At 41.0% G+C, this 14,464-nt stretch overlaps 1 protein-coding gene across 1 annotated transcript in view; it reads left to right on the forward strand.

Moving 5' to 3' along the window:
• The window catches only part of LOC132266046 (Ig-like and fibronectin type-III domain-containing protein 1), an 83,568-nt gene that overhangs the window by 35,073 nt on the left and 34,031 nt on the right, over positions 1 to 14,464 (forward strand). The window contains exon 4 of the mRNA XM_059766875.1: positions 11,062 to 11,140. Coding sequence (XP_059622858.1) covers positions 11,065 to 11,140 — 76 coding nt within the window. The 5' untranslated portion in view covers positions 11,062 to 11,064. The remainder of the gene's footprint in view (positions 1 to 11,061; positions 11,141 to 14,464) is intronic.

Raw genomic sequence — 14,464 nt, forward strand, 5'->3', positions numbered from 1 at the left:
GGGTAGGGAAAACATTTGAATATGCATGGCGAATTTCCCAGGCGTTCCATCTCAATTTCTCTCCCTCATTTCACTGGCGGCGCACAGTCAAAAATTGCCACCAGAGTGGCGCAGAAGCTCTGAATATTTATCGGGACATTTTCACTGTGGAGATGGACGAAAAGTGAAACTTTCACCCAAAATTTGCCATTCCGGGGGAAATTATTAAATTTACTCCAGTGATTATTGCTAGGCGCCTTCCGGCGACTCACCCGAAATTCTTTCCTGACAAATTTACATGTTTTGCATCAGACAGTCTTGACAGAGATGGTCTTGCGGTGTTGCCCAAAAGTATGGTAATTGGTTGAAACAATTCGACTAAGAATTGAGCATTTGTAAAAAAAATTATGCAAATATTCCAAAGGGAATTCTAATGCCTAACAAAATGCACCGCCGAAAGCCTCACTTTTGACCAATTTCACGTCATCTATACTGTGGCAAATATATTTCAAACTGCCACCAATGCCAAAATTTTCGAGCAAAAACTATGAGTAAATTGAAAATGAAATATTCATTGGCATTTGTATCACCTTTGGCAGCACACCAAATTGCGTCAAATCCATTTTAGGTGCATTTTAGCACTGCAAATGATCTAAAAATAATCTGTCATACCATTTGAAAACTGGATGTCTGTCAGAGTGAATGGGATTTCATTAATTATTGTGTGTAAAAAAAGCCTTTGCAAAAATGATATCCGATTGATTTAATATATTTTTAATTGCATGTAATTTGAAGAGCAAAAATTACACCGCAGATGAATATTAAAATTCATTACATTGAAATTCTTGTTAATTCATTAATATTGTTCTTTGATCACGCATTTGATTTATTAATGACTTATGAGACTCTTTATTTCAAACAAAAATCCATTGGGAACAAAATACATTGCAATTGTGTGTGTGTGTGTGTTTTTATCTGTGAAATGTTCAAAGCCGCAAATTCGGGGTGAAAGAGAAGAGAAAACAATTTTCCAAGCCCATGAAAGTTAATGAATTATTTGTATGGCTTTGAGGTGGTAAAAAATTGTCCTATTCATGCACTAAAGCGTCTTTTATTGCTGCTTTCTCACCACCTTTGGACACCATAGAAGACACCCAGAAGAGTTTGTTGTGTGTCATGGTCAGGAAGTTTTTGTGAAAAATCCACACTTGAAGCTGAATTTTTCATCAGAAAACTTTCATGGTCGCGCAGTGAGATGTCCTGCTGCGGAAAACTTTGACACAGGAAAAATCTTATGCACTCCCAGAGTGTGGTGAGAGCTCATGGGCGGCGAAGGAAGCAATTTATCTGTTTTTGAAGCACTTCCGACGATGCAAAAGTTGCACGCTTTTGTTTACTCGTCCATCGATTCGTATTATGTGCTGAATCGAGCCTGCATGAAGTTCCCCGGTCAGCAAATAGTGTCCTTTTCTGGGATATGGAGGCGCCAGGAGAATGGCATTGTTTCCCACAGTGAATGCATGCTGCTTTTCTTCGGCAAATGCCAAAGAGATTGCCATATTATGATACATAGAATTCAAAGTAGCAGAGTTCACACCGAATATTACGAATCAAAGTGCACGCAAAGAGGGAAATTTGCACACTCCATTTGCATTGCAGAGAAATATCCTGTGAGGATAGAGCTTTTCACTGACATAAAATATAGTTAAGCCATTCGTTTCGTTCTACTTTCCATCATAGACTGAAATTTGGAGTTGAATTGTAGACATTTGACTCCAAGTTTGACTCTTTTGCTAAACGTGCTTATTATGTTAATTAATAAATGAAGAAAGATTATTTAAAGGACGTAAAAAACCCTATAAAACCAAACGCCTTAGGTGTGCTCCTGTGTGAATTTTCAGATGATTTCTCCTCATTTCAGCACAGTTGTGGAAAGCTTCCTGTAAAGCTTTGATACCACAATTTCTAGACGAAATATTGCTATTATTACAGACCTTAAGCAAGTTTCTACAGTATTTCATCTGGCTGTTATGAGTTCCATTGCAAACTTGAGACACTCGCTGGTGCTCATGTGGCGGAAAATTCCTGGTAAATGATGGAAAATTTTGGTAACATGAGAAATGGGATAATTTCACAAATAATAAGTCATAGATAAATATGGTGAGAAAACACATTACACACGACAGAACAACAAATTTCCACCCAGCCACGCCATAATAATCCCCACACGCACACCATTTACACTCTCAAGTCGCTGACAAGCGCGCGCGACCCCAAAAGACGCATTTGTCCCCTCATTTGCGGCTTCCGGTGTGTGTGTGTGTGTGAAGGATTTTCACCCCCAAGTATTTTGTTTACCGTTTGCTGGTGCCATAATCGTTTATCATTCCACCCGAAGCGCTGGAGCTCGCCCGCTGGCAAATATATCACGAGGATGTGCTCTTAATGAGATTTATATGCATAAACGGTTTATCCCGGATGCCATTGCCGTGCCACACAGCTCGTTGATAGCATTTGACGTGCACAAGTTAGTGCGGGGATCGTGTGACGTGTGCAGCAGGAGCGTGTCGACAGGCCATCCTGCATGCGAGGAGGATCTGTGTTGCCACTTAGCCATGGCTGGAGGAAATGACACTGAAAGCATCACGGCAATCCCGTTCGATGTACTTTCTCACACCCCAAAAGGTATGACCCGTGTTCAAATGCCGCTTGGCCGGGGAGCTTTCGGCCTAGAGTTAAGAGCGTTATATTTCAGCTCAGGTAAAGTTAGCGCATCAGTTGTGGGAATTTTTGGTAGGTTTACGCAGTATTTCTGAGCACAGGTTAAAGTTACAGGTACTAAAGTTACCATTTGAGCGTGGCTAGAAGTGGAGACTTCCATAAAGCGATTCCCCACTTTTGGCAGGTTGCTTTCTGTGAGGAAATGTGTCACAATTGCAGTCAGTATTAACTTTGCATTCATCCCCGAAACACGCTCTTTCGAATCGATTCAATTCTCGCATAAGATTTCCTCCAACTTCCGCTCCTGCAATGCCATTCACGGATGGTGTTTACATGCAGACAACAAAAGTATTTCGCATTTACTATGTAACTTCTATATATGCTGACACAACTCGAGTGAGTGTGAACGTTGAGTCTCGGTGAATGATTCGTGAAAGCTCCACTGGCTGTCGGGTGGCTGTAAAAAATGGCTTTCTGTGTCACCGCAGAAGTGAAGGGGAGGAATTTCATCCCTCCGGGGTAGCTTTTGCATACTTGACTTTGTCGATTACAGGACACGCTGGGAAATTCTCACTGAGACACTGTGAGCATGTAGCATCAATTAAAATGTTCCTGTCAACTGAAACATCTCATGAGATGCTGTGCAGCTGTACAGGAATTCTCTTGAGCTCCCGATGCTCATTCTCAAAATATTCCGCACTACTCTTCACCACCGACATAAAAAAGTGCCATAAATTACAATCTCGTAACATATCTTCTCGTGTACGTGACACATATGCATGAAAAGTCTGAAAGAGGGGTATTTTATCCGACGCACGCTCTCGCAGAGAAGAATCAAAATTGATTTTCATCCCCCAACCAAGTGCCACACTCGCAACCCTTCAACTGAGCGTCCAGTGGAAAAGATTTTGTGCCTTTTTCTGGGAATTAACACGATCTTCACGCAAGAATTGCGGAAACCCATAAAAATTCACCCTGCGGGTGATTTCTACGTCGCCCATCCTTCCCGCGAAAAGGGGTTAAGTGTGATGAAAGATATTCACATCTCGAGAGAGAAGCAGATAATTTTTCCACCGTCTGGCATCCATTTCTGTTTCTGTGACGAAGAGTCAGGCAAGCGAAAATTCTAACACACGCTCTGCTATCGCACGAAATGTGTTGGTTTATCTCTCCAGGATTCTCCGGTTTTGAAGTGCCGAAGAAAACCCAGAAGATTGAAATTGCTCCTCATTTTCATTTACTAATCAACTGTATAGTGCATTAAATATTCAGAGAGAAATTCTCTACTCAATCAGCATCGTGTCGGAATGCGGTGAATCTCATGATTTAAGCTTATAGCACCTCAAGATTAATCAGTTATCAATCCAAGCCGTGCCACAAATTAATGATGGCATGCACTCCAATTCTGCAATGTTGCAAAGTCTGTGGGGAGTTTTCAATATTATAGAAGACACACAGCCCATGGGAAATTTGCCCTCGCTGTTTGAGAACATCTTCGAGTTCTGCAAAATCCTTTCGATCCTTTGCGAATTAACAATTCACATGGCATTGCGCAAATGTTCAATTGTGAATGCCAATGCGGAGGAATGCTGAGTGAAATTGGCGGGAAATTGCGGTGTTTTTGGCCATGGTGGAAAAACTTGGCACTCGCTGGCATGCAAAATTGAGTGGGAATGTGTCAGAGACGCGCCGCTGAGGGTAAATTATATGAACGCCATGCGAGTATTGCGCTAATTTCCATCTAATCTCATCATGGCAGCTCGCGTGAGTCGAAATGCCTCATACTCTCTTGTGCAGCTCTTCACGAGTTGCGCTGCGCACTTGTAATTAAATTTAATTGTTAATTAAAATGACACCACATCCATGAACATCACCCCCTTTGAGTTTTTGGGGTTGGAGATAGTGTAGCATTGGGAAGTTTTCCATCGTGTGGCTTGTTTGACATGCACAAACTTTTCATGCTCATTGTCATTTGAATCCTTCTAGATGGGGTGAGTTTCTGCTGCACAAACAACGTGTGTGTCTTTCTTTCGTCATTAGCAAAATAATTGAAGGGGGGTTGCATTCTAGAGCAATGTGGCGCTCACACAATCATTTATGCTTCTGTGGTTTGCACTTTGTCGAAGGCGCAGCTTCCATGTGCTCTCTGTTCGTGGTCGCTTTGTGAGAAAGGAGTATAGCTGAAGAACAATTACATATAGTTGTAGGATGTTGATTGGCAATGCACATTTCCAATAAGGATGTTTCAAAGTGTTGAAAGATTCCTTTGTGCATTGTGAAGTTTAAATTTGCTGAACTTCACATATTTTCCAATAGCATTATAGCGCATTGATTACTTTATTAGCTCCTGACAAAAGCTCTCAGCGGAAAGCTTTAATTTCACTCAACTGCATAATGCATTTCAGCGCATTGCCACGAAAATGAGTGATATAATTCACCCAGTATGGAATGCAAAGTGCGAAAATTACACGTGATTGATCGCAAATGAGTTCGCTGGCTCGACTAAAAATGAGTTGGTTTCATCATCAAAAGACTGGGGGATGATCAATAGATTTCCAATTTCCACTGAGGGGCGAAATTGCATTGGCAAAATCGCGAGGGTTCGTTGTGTTTGTGGATTTTCACATTTGCAGCTCATCGTGTCGATTGTGAGGGTGTTAATTAAAATTTGCAATTGGTGTGCTTTTTGGACGCCATAAGCGATAATGGGTTAACTCAGTGGATTTGTAGTGATGTATTTTAGTGAATTTCTTGTCGGAATTAGCAAACACTGGAGGCGAGAATCTCAAGTGATCTTGTCAAGTGGCTCAATTGAGCTGCAAACACACCAACAAAATTATCATCACCTTGTGTCACGGGCAGAACCTGAAATGATTACATAAAGAGCATTTTACCTTGACAGAGTCAGCTGACGGGCGTTTTTTTTCATCTCCAACACTCACAATCCCACTTCTTGCAATGTTGAGATTCAATCGAACTTGACTATGTTTTAGCATTCCTCAACACGAAGACAATTGGCACAATTCATTGTGACGCGCTTTTATTCCACGCGATGGAAAAATTTATGAATATTTCTGTGTGGATAATTCTCTAATGAAAATCTCTGCAGCGCATTTCAACTCATTTTTCATGGAATAATTAAGCATGAAAGAGTGATGGTGTGCGCAAAAAAAGAAGCTCTCTCGCTTCCATGAGAGCTTCAGAGCTTTTTCACATAGCGCACTTCTGCCTTGGGAGTTGGAGGAAAAACCTTGGCATGATCTTCTTTTGATAGTTGAGTTCTTTGGAGGAAGAAAAAAACGCACATCAGAAGAAATTGCTGAAAAAAGAACATAGCCAAATAATATTCCATCGCATGAACACTGTGTAGTATAATTAAAGACTCGCGGTGATGCTTTGTTATTGTGCGGAAATTTCCTAGAAGAGATGTTGCTTTGGGAAATCCATTAAGTGTGAGATTTCAAGGGGTGGGTGGGAGATGAAAAGGGTTGTGCTGTGAGGGGAATTTAAAGAGGGAAAAGTTGGACAAATAACCTGTCCTCAGCAATCTTATCCTCAGCCCAGTGTGTGTAGTTATGGCTGGACGATGGGCTAAAGGAGTTTTAGTGTGATTTCACGAGTGAAGAATGACTATTTGTTTGTGTTTTCCCATGGAATATTTTACAGAAAACCCGAAGCGATTTCACTCCATCCCCTTTGGAGATTGTCTAAAGTTTCATCCTGAGAATTAATGACTCAACTCGTCGTGATTAATGAGAAACAATTTAATTTCCTCCCAATACTTTTTACACAGCTGCCGGGCTATCTTCTCGCCAATCTCTGGGTATAGTTTCGAGTGGATGTGACATGAAGAGCGTCAAAATTTTAATGATGCCGATTCCCTAGAAAGGACAAGACACGGAGGAGAACGAGTTGAGGAAATTGCTTCGAAAAATCCCTTGGGATCATGCACAAAGTCTGTGGATTTTCTTCGGTGAACACAGAGAACAATGTCCTTAGAACTATTGAAAGTAACCCTCTGAGAATTTCCACTGCGAAGAAGAAAGAGAAGAAGGATTGAGAAGCCATTGTGCATCTCAGGGGGAGTTTTGCTCATTAGGCGGGTGAAAAAAAAAAATCAAAATGTGGCACAATGAATGTCTAAAGTAAACATAGAGCCGTGAATTACATGACGAAGTGAAAAGGTTGAATTGAGAGCAAGATTTTAATTGGGAAGCCCGCTGGGACAAGAAAAGCTCCTGTTGTGGTGTGCTTTTTCTAGGTAAAAATTCCCCTCAACAAAAAGCCTCATTTTCTCCTCGAGCGGTGCGCAAGGAGTTTTTCTTTTGTGCTATATTCGCCTAACAAGGCCTTCATGGGGAAGTTTTTGGCGTTGACTTACTTCTGAAGTCATATTCATCTCATGTCAGTCATGAGAATTGAAACATTAAATGATATTCCGAGTCAAGACTTATCAATTTAACAAATCAAAGATAGCAAAATTCAGAAGTTCTCAATGCAAATATTTTATAGCAAGCTGAAAGATGATGTGAAAATGTATAATTTGACTCCACTTTCCTGCACATAGTGAGGCAAATTGGTGTATGACAAGGAAAGTCCATTGTGAGATCTGGCTCAATTGTGAAACAGGTGAAAATTTCCACAAGAATAGTTTGTGAGAAGGGTGAAATCGAACTATATGAGCAAGAAAGTCCTCTCTATTGTCTGTAAATTGATTTTAATTACCTGTGTGAGTCTCTCTTCTTCCGCATGACTCGCCCATGATCGAGTTATCACCTCAGGAGCTCCAAGCTCAGTTCACTCATTCCACATTCGATGGCGTGGGTTTTATTGAAACATCCTCGCCAGATGTTGTGAGTTCTTTTCGTCTCGCATTTTTTGCGCACGACACTCTGAAAACTACCTTTTCCGCCTGCTATATATGTGGGAGAAGATTAGAGGACTTTTCGATTGTGTGCTGTGAATTCAGAAAGCGAGGAAGTTGTGGTCTCGCAGAGGAGGAGCGAAAGTTATGATTTCTCCGCTCATATGTTACCATGAGAACTTTGACAAAAGCTTATGTGAAACTGTGACAGAGAGAAATTTAATAATAACGGAACATTTAATGTGCAAAATGACGATATGCTAGGGATATTATTTCGCAAATTACTCTGTTTAGTGCATCGGAAATGGCACGAAAAACTCCTCAAAGAGTCCAACCACATTGAAATATATAATTGGAATTTTTATTTACTGCAGTAATATGAGATTTTAATGAATACGATATTGCGCTTTTGATGTGCTTGACAGTTGATGCCAAGTTGAATGTAATTAACAAATTTTTTCGTAATGCAATTTCCACTGACATTGAGAGTTTATGCTGAAAAGCCATAAATTTTTTTTAACATGTGCTTAATAAAATTTCATGATAATGTCCCCACCAATCTCAAGAGTGTGAATTTATTGATGTACATAATTAACCAGTTCGTGGCAGACATCAACAGTCAGGAGTTGTTTTTTGCCATAGAAATGTGGTAGAAAACTTCCTCTATACATATATTGTGTTGGCGCTTTCAACTTTGACGGTGGAGAAAAACCATAAATATCGGTCAGTTTTCGTGTGAAAGTTGAAAGCAACTTCGATGGACCTCATTGGATATTTTGCCCACACATGGCAATCGAGAGGTTTTTCGCTAAAAGTCCCCCGAAAGAATGCATGAGCGGATGTGCACCATAAATTCATCTCCTGTTGCACAGCAATAAAAGTGTAATTTGGACATGTGGAGCTTGCGGGGTGTGTGCATGGCCGCTGCGGATCCAACTTTCGCACCCACCCACGCCCTGGCCGCGCTGCACGAGCTTCAGAGCCCGGGAAAGTCGCTCTGCATGGCTGAAATTTTATTGCGTTCGAGGCACGCGATGGAATTCCCTAATATCCCCCCCCGCCCAAAATGGATGTCTCTCGCCTGTGGAGAGGGATAAACACCAAGGGAAATTCTGTATAGTTTGTCCCTAGACACAATTTCCACATCGCATGTCGCTGCACTTTGTGTGATTAACAACCTTTGTTTAGGGTAGGAAAATTTGTAGATTGTGTTTAACCCTTATTACCAGATGATCTTGTCCTGAGTGGATGAATTGTCCTTACTTACTATAGGCAGCCACATAATTCGCCCACTAATTTGCATGAGTTTGTGACACTTGATTTTTCCGCCAGCTGAATTCAAAAGCGATCATTTTGCACACCCTTGTAAGTCGTAGATTTCTTGAAGCTCAGCTCTAGAGCTCATGAAAAGTTCTGGAGGATTATCGATGCTTAAGTACGTGGCTTTCGCTGTGGTTTCTTGGTGAACTTCCCATAGGTTCTGCTCGTGTGTCTATTAGGGGAATTTAAAATAAACTCCCAAATCACGTAGCGTCGAAATGGAGCGCGATAGTGAACCTAAGACGCAAGGTGGTGAAACAATATTGCAAGTCCATGGCGGAATACAAAGTCGGTGATATCGATATTTCGCACTGTGGCTTGAAAGCTTGTCGAGAGGGCGGAAGTTTGCGCCGCACCTCAACGGGGTGAATGTCTGAATGACTGAATCAATATTAGCGCTCCAATAATTTGATCGCTCAGTGACTTTAATTTGATACTATGAAGCGAAGTCTCATGCATATAATATTGTTTATTAAGCACCACATCGCGAGTGCACATCGAAAGCTCTTCGGATTTACCTCATCCTCTGGGTGTTGCACCATTTCCACTGGGATTCGCATGGCATCCCTTGTGGGGTTCGCAGTGGCGACGACAGAACAGGATGTAAATCTTGAGATTGTGCTCCAAACAATCTCCAAAGGCGGGGTGCATTAAATCGTGCAAAATGGACAACGTGCAGCAACTTCTTGGCTTCTGCAAGGGGAGCCAAGAATGGCCGCACTGCCATAAGTTCACTAAATCTTCCGCATAATAAGCTTTTATTGTTTTAGTAGAGAATGAGGAAATGCCAGCGGAAAGTTCAGTGTGAGGAGGCGATCGTAAATTTTTCGCTTGTCTTGCACGGGAAATTCAGCTTCTTTTACTTACTAAAGTGGGTTGATTTTAAAGCAAAATCAGTAATTTGGGGAATTGAACGAGCATGAATGGGAATTGATTATTGGAAAAGTTTAAAAATATTTTCTTCGGTAAATTCGTGACTTCATTTCTTGTTTTTCCTTTTCAACTCTTGCATTTAAACTCTTCTAAATGAAAGCAGAGCTTTTTTCTGGGTATTTCCCATAATACACTTGAAATATGCATCAATCACAATCAGCTTTAATTTTAATGTCTTTAACTTTGGTATTATACAAGTCTCTTTAATAATGAAAATCAATCCAACACAGCAGCAAATGTTGTGAGCTTTCAGAGGAAAATATATAATTTTCTTCGTATACAATTAAATGAAAAGTGAGAATATGAATTGAATTTCTCCGAAGAAAGAAAAGTTGATGACAAATAGAAAATAATGATTTCTCAGATGGAATTTTACTGGAATTTACTCAATGGATGTTTTGCACTGATTTAGAATATCTAGATTCGAGCAAATAAATAGAATTCTCAGTGAAAATTGCACAGAATTCAATCGCATGTCCTTTCTTCGCATGTATTAAATTGCTTTTATTCAGGCAAATGTTCTCGTCCTCCGATTTATTGACGCCCCTGGGGAGCTTTCAAAGCGCTCCTCATCTGGATTTTATAATTCAATACCTTCGATGGACTTTGTGCGCCGGAGTTCTTCTCAAGGGGGCTTTCACACAATGTCACGCATTTTCCACACCCCTGCTGTGAGTGCACAATGAACTATTGTGAGCTTTTTAATTATAATACGCGTCGTTATTTTAGGTTTTTTTTTTCACGCAGAGCCAGTAATTAAATTTTGTTTTTGTCATGCAACATTGGAAAGAGTCTGCATTTGTCGGGCAATTTATTTGTCATCATGACATGATGTGAATAATGAGATTGCAATCACAATTTCTATAGTTTGTGCATCTTTTTCTGCTTGAGATAAGGCGAATTGAGTGGAGTTTATATAGAGAAATTTTCCAAAATGGCCAATTTTGTAGCGGAAATTCGAGCGGAAATTTCGCTATTGCTCCGGTCCAAATTGGCTCATGATTTTCTATTATAAATGAATTTTTCCTCTCGCCATATGCAAAATGCTTCAGGGACACTCCAACATCACAATGGCACTCAATTCACCCGCATAAATCTCTCCCCACGGCAAAATTTATGTCCACCCCACAATGCAGCGTGGGATGGGCTTTATTTATGGTCCATTGAGTATCGCCTTTTAGGATTATGTGCGCCTCTCAGCATCTCAAAATTGTGTCCTTTTTTCTTCTCTCTTTTGATTACAGAAAATGCTGCTGCTGCTCCACATTGCAGTGCTGCTGCTCACCTTCGGCACAGATTATGGCAAAGCAGTGGATCCAATTGGTAAGTGAGTTCCCTTTGACGCTGTACATTTGCTTGGTGACAAAAAAAAGCTCCCTCTCTGACTGTCTTTGGCGAGATGTGCTGTGGGAAATTCCTTTCTTCTTCAATTGCCAGTACACCTCCACTCAAACGGTCTGTCCCAATTTATGTAATTCTTTTAATTTTACTCTCCCTTCCGTGAAATGGAATTCTCTTTGCGCTGCGCGCACACCTCATAAATATAGGAGAGCTTTGCAGCTTTGACTGAGCTTTGAAGGATGCTCATTAAAATTCTTCTTTTCTTTTTACGATTGCGAGACTTTCTTGTGCCATTCAAATGATTGAGCAAACGGTACAAGAAAGTGAAGAAAAAGCTGTGTTTCCTATTTATTCAAAATGTTTTAAATTGAAATTGCAAGAAACATCATCTTGTTTTCATGAGTAACACTGCAAGCTCTAATTAGTGTACTTCCCTGTCGATTTAATCAGATGGTTTGTCAAGACTTTAAGGTAATTTGTAATTTGTAGACAAACAATTTTGATTACCTTTACAATGGGTTTCGAATTTAGTTACCAAACCTTCAGCAAATAAACCAAAAATTATGGTAATTTTAGTATATTTCGTATTTATTTAAGTCAAGGCATAATTGAAAAATAATATCTGACAGGAATCGTGAAATTTCCATTCACTTGGACTCCCTTATTTTCGTCCCCTTGGAAAATGTGCACTATTCCGTGGCTTTCATCTAATCTTCTTTAGTGAAATTTCCACAAGAAGTCTCCGCTTTCATAGGAGGATAGCATCAATCATCTTTGTCGTGCTGGGAAATTTTATTCTCGGACTAAAATGGTATGATTATGTGTCGTCATCGTGGCGTTGTAATCCAGTCTGAAGGATGTATTGGCGCTGGGTGGTGTCAGGGTGGGAGTGTGAGGGTGGCAAAGTGACGGAATATCCGTGAGCTTCCGCTATGATTGCCTTCCAACCTTCGGCATCATTGATTTGACGGAGCACAATGGGAAAAATTGCCATGGAGCGGATGAAAGAGAACATCCTCGGATTCTATTTCCATGACAAGGCTCAAGATCTCGTATATACATAGACCGAGATGAGGCATCATTTCATAGACAACTCACACCCTCGCGATGGCCATTAGACAATCACAGGGCGGATTGCTCGCTCCAGCACACGGATGACTTCATTTACCATCGACCTCCTTTGGCTTCCATTGTGGATAAACAAAAGAAAGCCCCATCGCCCCTTGGGGCAAAAATCGGCACAAGAAAGTCCCCCGCACGCGAACTTTCACCATCCATTCTCGTGGCTTGTGAAGTGTCTAATGATTATTAGCCGGAGACATTTTGCCTCATCCATGGAAGATGGATTTTCTAAGCTTTTGCCGAACACAATGCACAGAAGCCTCAAACTTTCACAAAGATTTGCCGCCGAGAAAACTTCTTCCAGAATTCATGGGGAGAACGAAGAAGCCAGAAATGGGAGTGATTCATCAACACTCACACACAATTGTCATGAACTCATGGGCAGGCCATCCGGCCCACCCAGTAATTAATTTTTTTCCCCCATCCTGACGGTGGCGCGTTTTTTCCACGAACAATTTCACATTTCAGTGATTTTCGCCATTCAATTCCGAAGGCATAAATATTTAAGCGGCTGAGAAGTTCAATGTGAAGAAAAATCCAAGAGAAAAATGTGAATTGAAATGATTTCTTAAGCCCCGCCAAATCAAATGTTCCGCTCTAATGTGCGGTCAATGCAGAGCAATTTTACCACAGCATTGTCATCTTCTATGCTACAATTAACCCTTATCATCTGCGAGCGCTTTACCGCAGAAAAAGCTCGCTAATATGCAGAGAGAATATTCCACCCCTTCACAATTGGCCTCTCAGTTGAGTGACAATGGATGAAATGATAACAGTGTTGGGGGATAAAATGCAATTTGCAGATGAAGGCCATTTATGGAGTGGAAGTGAATTTTCCACCGATGGCTCCATCCATGGCATTTTCCAGCCCTGGCGTTCAATTAAGCAGCTGAATTCATTAGTTTGTGTGCTGAGTGTCAGTGGAGGTGCTCATTAAATATCACACCCCCCTCTGGGAGGCATTTTGTGGGCTTATTCGGTTGAGGTCAGTGCTGCCACTTCAACTTTGTGCACTATCTCTGCGGTCGGTGAGTGAATTTAATCGGCAATGTGTAAATAGCTGAGGACGGTGAGAGGGTGCGGTTGCGGAGGAAAGTCTTCTCCTTCTCACACCCTCCAGAGGGGGTGGCTTATGTGCCACTGGTGGATTAAACGAGCACATCGTTGGGTGTCAAGTTCTCACGAAAGTGTTGGAGAAGTTTGGAAAAATTAGCATTTTTAATGAATTTTCCACTATGTATTGAAGTTTCAAATATTCTATTAAGCTGATGAAGCTAACGATGAAAGATCATATAAGCAAATATATTAATATGTATAGTTGAAAAGTTTGAACTTTACTAAAAGGGTTTTCCCGGGAGAGTTTGCAGAATACTGTATGTGTAGCAGACGTTAAGGATGTTTAGTGCATTTCCAGTTGAGTGTAAAAGCATTTCCGCAAAGTGGCATCTTCATGGGCATAACAGAGTGTGAGAGTGTTTGTATTATCATCCACTTCGCTTGACCACATTCAGCTGTTATGCCGCAAAATCAAACAGCAACAAATTTTCACCAACAAACTCTAAAATTTGTACACAAGAAAATGTTTATGTTTCAATTTTGTGGGTAATTAGGTACAGCAAAGTGCCTACAATATTCCACCCAATTTCACGTCATTTTCCGGGAGTGGAAACATCATATTCAATGGAAGTTGTAGGCAATCCACATGCCGCAGACTATGGTGGATATCATCTCGTTTTTTCTCACTCTCACTCTCCCTCTCTGGTGGCGGTTTTTTTTTCCTCCGGAGGATGATCCTGAATGGGAGAAAAATCACGCAGAGCTTGAGCAATTTTGAGGCAACAGCCCTCTTATAGTTCAATATTCAACCCGATAAATAACGCACATAGACCTCCCGCACCCTTTACGCCCCAACCCACCGACCCTCGAATAAAAATAAAACACCCACGTTTGTTGTTGCGTCGTGCTGTGCGATAAAATTTCAACACAAGTCGAAGGAATGATTTTCTCATGGGGATAAGCATTTGCCAGAACTGTGGACATCATTTGGGGATGGAAGATCCAAAGGAGGCTTCTCGAAATCAGGTAGAAACTTCTACAATCTTCTATTGCAAAGCCACACAGAATTGTATTGAGATCGAGCATTCTTTGCCTGAAAAACTAAGAGCCTTGGTCTCGTGCAGGGGC

This window comes from Phlebotomus argentipes, unplaced genomic scaffold (genome assembly GCF_947086385.1).
Source record: "Phlebotomus argentipes unplaced genomic scaffold, Phlebotomus argentipes genome assembly contig_5, whole genome shotgun sequence".
In the NCBI taxonomy this organism is placed as follows: domain Eukaryota; kingdom Metazoa; phylum Arthropoda; class Insecta; order Diptera; family Psychodidae; genus Phlebotomus; species Phlebotomus argentipes.